Source organism: Hemitrygon akajei, chromosome 14 (genome assembly GCF_048418815.1).
Source record: "Hemitrygon akajei chromosome 14, sHemAka1.3, whole genome shotgun sequence".
Lineage (NCBI taxonomy): Eukaryota > Metazoa > Chordata > Chondrichthyes > Myliobatiformes > Dasyatidae > Hemitrygon > Hemitrygon akajei.
In genome coordinates this window covers 37,242,517-37,255,730 of record NC_133137.1, presented here as the reverse complement: position 1 = coordinate 37,255,730, position 13,214 = coordinate 37,242,517, and the positions used below count along the sequence as shown (strand labels likewise).

Sequence of the window (13,214 nt, the reverse complement as noted above, 5' to 3'; positions counted from 1 at the left end):
CAGCTCCTTCAGGGGCACTACGCTCTGTAGTATCCAGAACATCTTCAAGGAGCGATGCCTCCAAAAGGTGGCATCTGTCAATAAGGACCCCATCACACAGGACATGCCCTCGTCTCATTGCTGCCGTCAGGTAGGAGGTACAGAAGCCTGAAGGCACACACTCAATGATTCAGGAACAGCTTCTTCTCCCCTGCCATCCGATTTCTGATTTTTTGTTGGCCACAGATAATACTAGTGAATTTATCATTGTACTATAACTCACCGTACTTGTGTATGTGACAGTAAAACTGACTAGACTTGAATAAGGAGTTGAGGATTAACTCCTTCCCGTTGAGCATTATGAACTTTCTTGAATACCCCAGCCCAGAGGGATGTGGAAAATAAATCATCAAATACATTAATGCAAGACCATAAGACATAGGAGCAGAATTAGGCCATTCAGCCCATCGAGGCTGCTCCACTGTTCCATCATGGCTGATCCCGGATCCCACTCAACCCCATATACCTGCATTCTAACTATAACCTTTGATGCCCTGACCAATCAGGAAACAATCAACTTCTGCCTTAAATATACATACAGACTAGGCCTCCACAGCAGCCTGTGGCAGAGCATTCCAAAGATTTACAACTTTCTGGCTAAAAAAAAACCTTAAAGATCAGCCATGATCTTATTAAATGGCGGAGCAGGCTCAACGGGCCAGATAGCCTACTCTTACTCCTATTTCTTATTTTATATTCTCTTTACCTCTATTCTAAAGGGTTGGCCCTCAATTTTGAGGTTGTGCCCTCTAGTTCTGGATACCCCCACCATAGGAAATATCCTCTCCACAACCACCCTATCTAGTCTTTTAAAATTCAGTAGGTTTCAATGAGATCCCCACACATTCTTCTAAATTCTAGTGAGCACAGGCCCAAAGCTGCCAAATGCTCCTATATGTTAACCCCTTCATTCCCAGAATCATCCTCTGGACTCTCTCCAATGACAACACATCCTTTATAAATATGTTGCCCAAAACTGTTGACAATATTCCAAGTGCAGCCTGAATACTGTCTTATAAAGCCTCAGCATTATCTCCCTGTTATATTCTATCCCCTTGAAATAAATGCCAACATTGCATTTGTCTTGTTGACCACAGACTCAACCTGTAAATAAACCTTCTGGGAGTCTTGCATGAGATCCCCTAAGTCCCTCTGCACCTCTGATGTTTAAACCCTCTCCCCATTTAGATAGTAGTCCGCACTATTGTTCCTTTTACCAAAATACATTATCATGTATTTCACAACACTGTATTCCATTTGCCACTTTTTTGCCCATCCTTCCAATTTGTCTAGGTCCTGCTGCAATCGCATTGCTTCCACAGCACTACCTACCCCTCTACCTATCTTCATATCATCTGCAAACTTTGCCACAAAGCCATCGATTCCATCATCCAAATCATTGATAAACAATGTGAAAAGTAGCGACCCCAATACTGACCCCCGAGGAACAACACTAATCCCTGGCAGCCAACCACAAACGGACCCCTTTATTCCTACTCACTGCCTCCTGTCTGTCAGCCATGCCAGTAGCTCTCCTGTAATGCCATAGGATTTTATCTTGTTAAACAGCCTTACAGTATGTGTGGCACCTTATCAAATGCCTTCTGAAAATCCAAGTGAATGACATCCACTGCCTCTCCTTTGTCCACCCCGCTTGTTACTTCCTCAAAGAACTCTAACAGATTCGTCAGGCAAGATTTCCCTTGACAGAAACCATGCTAACTTTGACTTATTTTAGCATTAGTCTCCAAGTACCTCAAAACCTCATCCTTAATAATAGACTCCGACACTTTCTCAGCCACTAAAGTTAAGCCAACTGGCCTATAATTCAGTCATTCAACTTTCCACTCACTTTTGCTACCTTATATGCTCTTTCATTGATGTTTTTGCAGTCCTTAATTTCCTTTATTGGCCACAGTTGCCTACCCCTGCCATTTGAGAACTTCTTTGTCTGTGGGACATATCTATCCTGCACTTTGTGAACTATTCCCAGAGACTTCAGCCATCTCTGCTCTACCGTCATCCCCGACAGTATCCTCCTCCAATCCACCCGGGCAAGCTCCTCTCTCAATTCCCTTTATTCCATCACGATACTGAGACATGTGACTTACACTTCTCCCTCTCAAACTGCAGTCTGAATTCAATCATATTATGTTCACTGCCTCCAGAGGGTTCCTTTATGTTAAGCTCCTTCATAAGATCTGGGTTATTACACAACACCCAATCTAAGATAGCCTTTCCCTGAGTAGGCTCAAGCTGCTCTAAAAAGCCACCTCATAGGCATTCAACAAATTCCCTCGCTTGTGATCCAACACCAATCTGATTTTCCCAATGCCCTTGCACATTCCAGTCCCCCATTACAATTGTGACATTACCCTTATTACATGCCTTTTCCAACTCCCTTTGCACTCTCAACCCCACATCTTGGCTACTATTTGGAGGCCTGTGTATGATTCCCATATTGGTTTTTTTACCCTTGCAATTTCTTAAATCCACCCACAAAGATTCAACATTTTCTGACCCTATGTCACCTATTTCTAAAGATGTAATTCCAACAGAGCCACACCACCGCCTAGGCCTTCCTGCCTGTCCTCATGATACAAAGTATATCCTTTGATGTTAAGCTCCCAACTATGGCCTTCTTTCAGCCCTGGCTCAATGATGCCCATAGTTTCATACCAACCAATCTGAAACTGTGCCACTCAGCCTGGCAAAGTGCATTCTGATCAGTTGCATCACCGCTTAGTATGAAGGCTCCAATGCACAGGATCAAAAGAGGCTGCAGATGGCTGTATAACTTCAACATGAGCTCAACCCTCCCTGTCATTGAGGACATCTTCAAAAGTTAGTGCCATCTGTGACATGCCCTCTTCTCATCACTACCATCAGGAAGGAGATACAGGAGCCTAAAGATGCAAACTCAGTATTTTAGGAACAGCTTCTTCCCCTTTGCCATCAGATTTCTGAAAGGAGAGTGAACCCACAAACTCTTATTCCTCTTTTTCACTATGTATTCCTTTATTGTAACTTATAGCCACTTTTATGTCCTGCACTGTACTGCGGCCACAAAACAACACATTTTACCACGTATGTTGGTGATAATAAACCTGATTCTGCAGATAGAATCAGATTTTTGATCGAATAGCTAGTCTAAGATTATAGAGAAATGTTAGGTAAATGGAGCTGATACTGCAATCGAACCTTATCAAATGCACACGGTCAACTGGCAATTCTACTCCTAATGCTCCATCCCAACACAGGGATGTTGGAATATTTCTAGTTATCTTTGTCATACTCACTCTTTGGCTGGTTTCCTTTTCTTCCGCTTGTCATCACTGCCCTGCCGGTAGGATCCATAGTCAAAAAGCGAATCCATAGGGGCCTTTTTAGGGGCAGGAGCCATACTGGGCATGGACGAGTCATAGATGGAGGATTCCAAAAGGTCAATCGGATTCGGCATTCGGTTCTTAAATGCCCCCTGGAACTTGGATCTCAGATTCTGTTTGTTGCTTTCGCCATTTTCTCGGGCTGCTGGCCGCGATGCCTCAACAGCAGCGCTGGCCTCATCGTTCTCAAACAGGTTGGCCAGGGAGGACAGAGGGAAGCCTTCTTCGTTAGGGTTCTCCATGCTGTTCCGTTTCCCAGAATCCTCCGCCATCAGCGCCTAATTGGCAGAAAAAGTATTCTGTAAATTATCACTCCGAAAAAATTACACAAACTGAGTCAAAATGACTCAACAATCTATAGACACAAAGAATTCTGTTGATGAGTTCTAACAAAGGATTTTGGCCTGAGACATCAACTGCTTATTCTTCTCCATAGATGCTCCCTGACCTGCTGAGTTCCTACAGCATTTTGTGTGTGTTGCCAACAATCTTGTCTCTCAAAAAATGGATTAGCTGTTAGGTACGTGTATGATTATGACAGGATAGAATAGGGGAGAGGGTTTTCATTTAAGAGAGAGAGACCAGAATGAGCAGCCAGAAATACAAGTTAGTTACTAATAAAGCCAACTTTTAAAAGAAACTTCTTTATCCAAATGTTGATTTAGAACGTGCAGCCTGCCACCAAAGGGAATAGTTGAAGCGAGAAGCTTCAATACATTCAAACAGAAGTTCAAAATAGATATGCGAGGAGACAGTGAAAAATATTTCATTAGAGATAAAGAGATCTGGGAGAGGCTTGTGTTCAAAATAATTGTTGGCATCAACATCTTGGTCATGCGATGCACTCCTACTCACAACATGGACAATAAGATGGGTGCCGAAAACAGAAGAAAGTCTGCAGATGCTGGAAACACAAAGCAACACACACAAAATGCTGAAGGAACTTAGCAAGTCAGGCAGCTTCTACGGAAAAGAATAGACAGCCAATGTTTTGAGCTGAGACCCTTCTTCAGGACTGGAAAGAAAGAGGAGAATTCAGATTAAGAGGGTGGCATAGGGGAGGAAGAAGTACAAGGTAGTAGATGATAGGTGAAACTGGGAGGAGGAGGGGGTGAAATAAAGAACTGTGAAGTTGATTGGTGAAAGAGTTAAAGGGCTGGAGAAGGAGGAATCTAATAGGAGAGGATGGAAGAACATGGAGGAAAGGGAAGGAGGAAGAGCACACCCTCGCTCACCATATCATCTTATCTACCCATCAACTCCCTCTGCTGCTCTTCCTCCTTCCCTATCTTCTATGGTCTTCTATCTTCTCCTATCAGATTCCCCCTCTTCCAGCCCTTTATCATCTCTTTTATGGGGATGACTTACAGTTTACTGAAACACTTGAGTGTAGACATTAAGAAAAAGGATGTGCTGGAGTTAGATAAATCACCAGGACCAGACAAGATATGCCCCAGGCTACTGTGTGAAGCAAGGGAGGAGATTGCTGAGCCTCTGTCAAAGATCTTTGTATCATCAATAGGATCAGGAGAAGTACCAGATGATTGGAAAGTTGCAAACATTATTCCCTTGTTCAGGAAAGGGAGTAGAGATAACACAGGAAATTATAGACCAGTGAGTCTTATTTCAGTGGTGGGCAAGAAGATCCTGAGAGGCAGGATTTATGACCATTTGGAGAGACATAATCTGATTAGGGATAGTCAGCATGGCTTTGTCAAGGGCGAGTCATTCCTTATGAATCTGAATGAATTCCTTGAGGATGTAACAAAACATATATATGAAGGTATGTAGTGTATATGGAATTCAGTAAAGCATTTGATAAGGTTCCCCATGCGAGGCTCATTCAGAAAGTAATGAGGCATGGGATCCAAGGAGACCTTGCTTTGTGGATCCAGAACTGGCTTGCCCACAGAAGGCAAAGGGTGATTTTAAATGGTTTGTATTCTGCATGGAGGTCAGTGACCAGTGATGTTCCACAGGGTTCTGTTCTGGGACCCCTCTTCTTTGTGATTGTTATAAATGACCTGGATGAGGAAGTAGAAGGGTGGATTAATGTTTGCTAATGACATAAATGATAGGGGTGTTGTGGATAGTCTGGAGGGTTGTCAAAGGTTACAGTGCAACATTGGTAGGATGCAGATCTCGGCTGAGAAGTGGCAGATGAAGTTCAACCCAGATAAGTGTGAAGTGGTTCATTTCGGTAGGTCAAATTTGAAGACAGAATATAATATTAATGGTAAGACTCTTGGCATTGTGGAGTATCAGCAAGATCTTGGGGTCCATGTCCATAGGACACTCAAAGCTGCTGTGCAGGTTGACAGTGTTGTTAAGAAGGTGTATGGTGTGTTGGCATTCATCAACCGTAGGATTCAGTTCAAGAACCGTGAGGTAATGTTACAGCTGTGAGGTAAAGTTAGACCCCACTTGGAGAACTGTGTTCAATTCTGGTCACCTCATTACAGGAAGGATGTGGATACTATAGAGAGAGTGCAGAGGAGACTTACAAGGATTTTGCCTGGATTGGAGAGCATGCCTTATGAGAACAGGCTGAGTGAGCAAGTGAACATGGCTTTTTCTCCTTGAAGTGACAGAAGATGAGAGGTATTGATCGTGTGGATAGTCAGAGGCTTCTCCCCAGGGCTGAAATGGCTAAATGAAGCGCATAGTTTTAAGCTGCCTGGAAGTAGGTACAAGGGAGATGTCAGAGGTAAGTTTTTCACACAGAGAGTGGTTAGTGTGTGGAATGCACTGCCACTGAGGGTGATAGAGGTGGATACAATAGGGTCTTTTAATAGACTCTTAGGTAGGTACACAGAGCTTAGAAAAATAGAGGGCTATGCAATAGGGAGATTCTAGGCAGTTTCTAGAGTAGGTTACAACATTGTGAGCTGAAAGGCCTGTAATGTGCTGTAGTTTTCTGTTTCTATGTTTTTTCAATCTCTTTCACTAATCAACATCCCAGCTCTTTACTTCACCCCTCCCCCTCTCCTGGTTCCACCAATCACCTACCACCCTGTAGTTCTTACTCTCCCCCCCCCCCCCCCACCTTCCTACTCTGACTTCTCACTGTCTTTTCCAGTCCTGATGGGGGGAATCGGCTCAAAATATCGACTGTTTACTCTCTTCTCTATAGATGCTGCCTGGCCTGCTGAGCATTTCGCGTGTGTTGCAATAAGATGGGTGCAGCAGGATCTTTTGTCTTTGATGGGAACACAAAGAGCACATCAAAAGAACATTTACCCATGCATTTTAGGAAAGTTAATATTTGTCCTGTGTGCTTTCTTGGAACTCAGATGCATTGAATCAATGCGTAACTGGGCAACAATAATGTCAATGAACCAATTGTCAGGCATCCAAAGAGGCACCCGACTCTGTGAATAGTACAGTACAGTGGCCATCATATATATTGGATGTTTATGGGGAAATCAAGCAGATCATGAAAGACATGCTTCATTGCAAGTTTCCTACATATTACTGGGGCTGGAATAAGGGAAGCCTATGGTGTCTGTACTACAAACCCTTTGAAATGTCTTGTGAGCTGAGCAGGCTGATTGAAAGCCTGGATAAAATGCCACACAGACCAACATGTTCTGCACTCACAGACCAGTCTGGGTTGAGTAACTTCACCTTACACAGGTCAACAGTGTATCACTCTCTAACCAAACACATCACTAATAATAACAGCATCTTCCTTGGGTTAGCAGCAAAAACAAAGTGCAGAATGTGAAACCATCACAGAGCAGTCCAGCACAGTACAGACAACTTCAACCCACAATGTTGTGCCAACCTTTTAAGCTACTCCACAATCAATCTAACCCTTCCCTCCTACATAGCCCTGTATTGGCCTACCTGGGAGTCTCTTACAAGTCTCTGATGTATCAGCTGCCCCTACCACCCCTGGCAGCACGTGCCTCCATTTTTGGAGCTACCTCTGACACCACCCCCCACCTCCACCCTGCCCCATACTTTCCTCCAATCACTCTCTCATTTCTGCCCTGGGAAAAAGATGCTGGCTGTTCACTCTTATCAGCTTATACACCTCTCGAGTCTCCTTTCATCCTCCTTCACACCAAAGAGAAAAGCCCCAACTTGTTCTGCCTTTCCTCATGAGAGTAATCAGGAACGCTTTAGAATGACGTTGCTGCGTTCACCATCCAGAGTCATATTTGAGATCAGGACATGCTGACAATCCCCATCCCTTATTGCCAATGAGGAGAAACTGGTGAAAGCCCATCTCAAATAGCGGCAGAGACCTCCTGCTGAAGGTATAGTAGTGTAGCGGTAATCATAACGCTTTACAGCACCAGCCAGCAACTATCGAGGTTCAATTCTCGCTGCTGTCTGTAAGAAGTTTGTCCCCATTACCATGCGGGTTTCCTCTGGATTCTCTGGTTTCCTCCCACATTGCAGAGACAAACGGGTTAGGCACACTGGTGCTGGAAGTGTGGCAAAACTTGTAGGCTGCCCCCAGCACATATTCGAACTGTATTGGTTGCTGACACGAACAATGTATTTCAACTGTATGTTTCAATGTACATGTGATAAATAAAGCTAATCTAAATTCTTAAAATACTCCCACAGTGCCGTTGTGTAGGGGATTCTAACGTTTAGTCCCAGTAGTGATGAAGAAACTGCAATGTATTTCCCAAATCCTGACGGTCTGCAGTTTGGAGAACAAGTTGCAAGTTGTGGTGATGTTGTCATGCATGTACCTCTGCCCTTGCCCTTGGTGGTAGAGCTGGTGGGTTTGGGAGAGTCTCTCCGAGATCTGGAATCACAGAATTGTATAGCACACAGACAGAGCCCCTGAGGCTCAGCTTGTCCATGCTGATTGTGATCCTACCTATGCCTATCACACTTGCCTGCATCACACCCATGGCCCTCTACAGCAGGGGTCCCAGCCTTTAGTATGCCATTAACTGAGGGGCCATGGGCCACAGGTTGGGAACCCAGCTCCACACCTTCCCCACCTAAGTACCTGCCCAAATACCTTCTAAACATAACAGCTGTATCTGCAGTACACTAGCCCTGTGCTAAAAAACACATCACTCAAATCTCCTTTAAACTTCTTCCCTCTAACCTAAAACCATATCCTCGATTTCTAGATTCTTGCACCTCAGGAAAAGACTCTGTCTATTCAATCAATGCTCCCTCCTACTTTTATAAACCTCCAGATGGTCATCCTTCAGCCTTCTACATTCAGTGAGATTAAACCCACTCTATACAGTCTCTCCTTATAAACACATCTCTCCATTCCAGGCACCATCTGAGTTCCAAGAAAGCACAATAGACAAATATAAACAAATGCACGGGATAAATGTTTATGTATTGTGCTCTTTGTGTTCCCATCAAAGACGAAAATAGGACCAGATCCTGCTCCACCCATCTCATTGCAACACACACAAATTGCTGGAGGAGCTCAGGAGGCCAGGCAGCATCTCTGGAAATGAATAGACAGCCAATGTTTCAGGCCAAGACCCTTCTACAGGACTGGATAGAAAGAGAAGAATTCAGAGTAAGAAGGTGGGGTAAGGGGAGGAAGAAGTACAAGATGGCAGGTGATTGGTGAAACCGGGAGAGGGGGAAGGGTGGAGTAAAGAGCTGTGAAGTTGATTGGTGAGAGAAATAAAGGGCTGGAGGAGGGGGAATCTGATAGGAAAGGATGGAGGAAAGGGAAGGAGGAAGAACACACCCTCTCTCAACTTATCTCTTTACCTGCCCATCACCTCCCTCTACTGCTCCTCCTCCTTCCCTTTCTTCCATGCACTTCCATCCTTTCCTATCAGATTCCCCCTCCTCCAGCCCTTTATCTCTTTCACCAATCAACTTCCCAGCTCTTTACTTCACCCCTCCCCCTCTTCCGATTTCACCAATCACCTACCACCCTGTAGTTCTTACTTCCCCCCCCCCCCCCCACCTTCCTACTCTGACTTCTCACTGTCTTTTCCAGTCCTGATGGGGGGAATCGGCTCAAAATATCGACCGTTTACTCTTCTCTATAGATGCTGCCTGGCCTGCTGAGCATTTCGCGTGTGTTGCAATAAGATGGGTGCAGCAGGATCTTTTGTCTTTGATGGGAACACAAAGAGCACATCAAAAGAACATTTGCCCATGCATTTGAGGAAGGTTAATATTTGTCCTGTGTGCTTTCTTGGAACTCAGGTGCATTGAATCAATGCGTAACTGAGCAACAATAATGTCAATGAACCAATTGTCAGGCATCCAAAGAGGCACCCGACTCTGTGAATAGTACAGTACAGTGGCCATCATATATATTGGATGTTTATGGGGAAATCAAGCAGATCATGAAAGACATGCTTCATTGCAAGTTTCCTACATATTACTGGGGCTGGAATAAGGGAAGCCTATGGTGTCTGTACTACAAACCCTTTGAAATGTCTTGTGAGCTGAGCAGGCTGATTGAAAGCCTGGATAAAATGCCACACAGACCAACATGTTCTGCACTCACAGACCAGTCTGGGTTGAGTAACTTCACCTTACACAGGTCAACAGTGTATCACTCTCTAACCAAACACATCACTAATAATAACAGCATCTTCCTTGGGTTAGCAGCAAAAACAAAGCGGAGAATGTGAAACCATCACAGAGCAGTCCAGCACAGTACAGACAACTTCAACCCACAATGTTGTGCTGATGGTCGTCCTTCAGCCTCCTACATTCAGTGAAATTAAACCCAATCTATACAATCTCTCCTTATAACTACATCTCTCCATTCCAGGCACTATCCTTGTGAACCTCTTAGAGTCATAGAAAACTACAGCAGGCCCTTTAGCCCATCTAGTCCATGCCAAACTACTTAAACTGCCTAGTCCCAATGACCTGCAGCTGAACCATAGCAACCCTACCCCTACCATCCATATACATTGAAATCGAGCTCACTAGCACCACATATGCTGGCAGCTTGTTCCACACTCTCTCTACCCTCTGAATGAAGAAGTTTCCCCTCGTGTTCCCCTTAAAGATTTCATATTTCATCCTTAATCCATGATCCCTAGTTGTAGTCTCACTCAACCTCAGTGGAAAAATCCTGCTTGCATTTACCCTGTCTGAACCCCTTATAATTTTGCATACCTTTATCAAATCTCCCCTCAGTCTTCTACGTTCTAGAGAATACTGTCTTTAAGAACATCTTCTGCACTCTCTGTAATGCTGCCAAATGTTGGGTGCTTTGTGGCAACCAGAACTGTACATGGTAGTGCAAATGTTTCATATGGTCCAAATGCAGTCAAACAATCACTCAGTTGCAAAACGATGCCCCAATTCTCATACCCAAAGCCTTAGCCTATGAAGGGAGGCTGACCAGATGCTTTTTTCACTACCCTATTCTCCTATGCTGTTATTTTCAGTGAGCTATGGGCTTGCACTCAAGGTCCCTCTGTATACCAATATTTCTAAGACCCTACCGTTTACTGTATAAGTGCAATCAGAATTTGGTTTTCCAAAGTGCATTACCACACTGTGCATTACCATCCAGAATAAATTCCATCTGCCACCACACCACCTGACTTCCCAGCTGATCTATGTCCCATTGTATTCTTGGAAACCTTCTTTGTTTTCTACGAGTTTTTTTACTTTCTTTGTGTAGTCTGCAAATTTACTCTTCAGAGCACCTACATACTCGTGCAGTTATTCCAAACAGGCACCAGGATCAGAATCAGGTTTAGTATCACCAGCATGTGTCGTGAAATTTGTTGTCACTACAGCAGCAGTTCAATGCAATACATAACAACAGAGAAAAAAACACACAGGAAAAGTCAGAGAGACACCCACAAGTCACTATCCTCTGCTTTTCTATTGCCAAGCCAGTTTTGGTTCAGGTTTTGAACATGCCTCAGATCCCTCATGCTTTAAGCTTCAGGGCAAGTGTTGGTACTGTTTATGATACTTGGTAATTATTTGGATGAGAATGGAGGTGGTTGATTATTAAGTTTGCCCTCTACGTATAAAAATAAATATGATTCTCTAGCCTGTTAAAACAGTCCCATTCTCTCTGAAAAGCCTACCCCTCAAATATCCTTTAAATTTCTTCCACCTCTCCTTAAAAGGGTGCCTTCTCTCCATCCTGTCCTGGGTGGTTATCAGTGGAAATCCAAAAATACATACATTATGAGTGAAGCTGTTTATTTCCACGCCTTTGATCATTCTGAAGTTGCAGTCAACCTGTATTTTCAGATCATTAAACCAGAAGCAAGCTTTTATCCTCATCCCATATGAATCTTAGAATGCTAAGGCATAGAGGGGAAAGATTCCTAATCCCCTACCAGTGACTGTAACTCTTGCCGTTTGATAGGGGTGCAATCATAAGAGAGGTCCAGGTTGATGGACAATTGTTGGTTTACATCAGTGTAAATAGGATACCTTTTGAGTTGACTTTCTGCAATTTTTAATGTCTTAGTTTTTACCTACTCACTTACGTGCCTTAATACAGAGGCATCTGATATTGAAGTTTAAAATCCACTTTGCTCTCAAGCAAAAAACATCTAAACAGAAATCATGTATCTCCATCCAGATCTGACCGTGGCAAAAAATACTGAGCCTAGCTACCAACCAAGGAATTGTGAAGACTCTGGAACAGACACACAGCTCAAATATACATAAGCCTCTTGTTGCCAAGAGCACCATTAATCTTCCCACTGAGAGACATCCAGCCTCACAACCCATAAATTCCCAGATTGTCATAGCTACTGACCACACGGAACAGTTCTTTGATCAAACAGATGTTTAACAGGACTGTACACTATCTCCCACACAGCAAAGCCTGAGGGATTGCTGCTAAGAACCAAAATGAGATAGAAATATTTGTTGTACATCCACCTCACAGAAATTCTTTGGGATCTCAGTTTTCAATTCTGCTTTGAATTCCAGCTACATTTACTTATTTTTTTCATCAATCCCACTGATTCCCTTCCCAAGTGAAAAAAAGCATATAGCCATTCCTACTTTTTCGATATTGTGTGATTGATAGATCAACCTAAGACCGTAAGACATAGGAGTAGGATTAAGCCATTCAGCCAATCGAGTCTGCTCTGCCATTCCATCATGGCTGATTTACTCTCTCTCTCAAACCCATTCTCCTACTTTCTTCCCAGCACCTTTGACACCCTATCAAGAACCTATCAAGCTCGCTTTAAGTATACACAAAGACTTGGCCTCCACAGTCATCTGTGGGAATAAATTCCACAGACTCACTATCCTCTGGCTAAAGTGATTCCTGCTCACCTCTGTTCTAAATGGACATCACTCTATTGTGAGGCTGTGCCCCCTAGTCCTAAACTCCCCCACTATAGGAAGCATCCTCTCCACATCCACTCTACCTACGCCTTTCAATATTCAATAGGTTTCAATGAGATTCCCCCTCATTCTTCTAAACTCCAGCAAGTGCAGGCTCAGAGCCATCAAACACTCCTCATTTGTTAACCCACAAACAAGAGAAAATCTGCAGATGCTGGAAATTCAAGCAACACACACAAAATGCTGGAGGAGCTCAGCAGGCCAGGCAGCGTCTATGCAAAAGGGTAAACAGTCAATGTTTCAGCCTGAGACCCTTCATCAGGTCCTTCATTCAATGTCAGATGGCAGAGGGGAAGAAGCTGTTCCTGAATCATTGAGTGTGTGCCTTCAGGCTTCTGTACCTCCTCCTGATGGTAGCAATGAGAAGAGGGCATATCCTGGGTAATGGGGGTCCTTAATGATGGATGCTGCCTTTTTGATGCATCACTCTTTGAAGATGTCCTGGATACTACCGAGGCTAGTGCCCATGATGGAGCT

At 43.8% G+C, this 13,214-nt stretch overlaps 1 protein-coding gene across 1 annotated transcript in view; it reads right to left on the bottom strand.

Moving 5' to 3' along the window:
- Nucleotides 1–13,214, bottom strand: part of trpv4 (transient receptor potential cation channel, subfamily V, member 4) — a 145,786-nt gene that overhangs the window by 115,232 nt on the left and 17,340 nt on the right. Inside the window, exon 2 of the mRNA XM_073065860.1 lies at nt 3,339–3,703. Coding sequence (XP_072921961.1) covers nt 3,339–3,697 — 359 coding nt within the window. The 5' untranslated portion in view covers nt 3,698–3,703. The remainder of the gene's footprint in view (nt 1–3,338; nt 3,704–13,214) is intronic.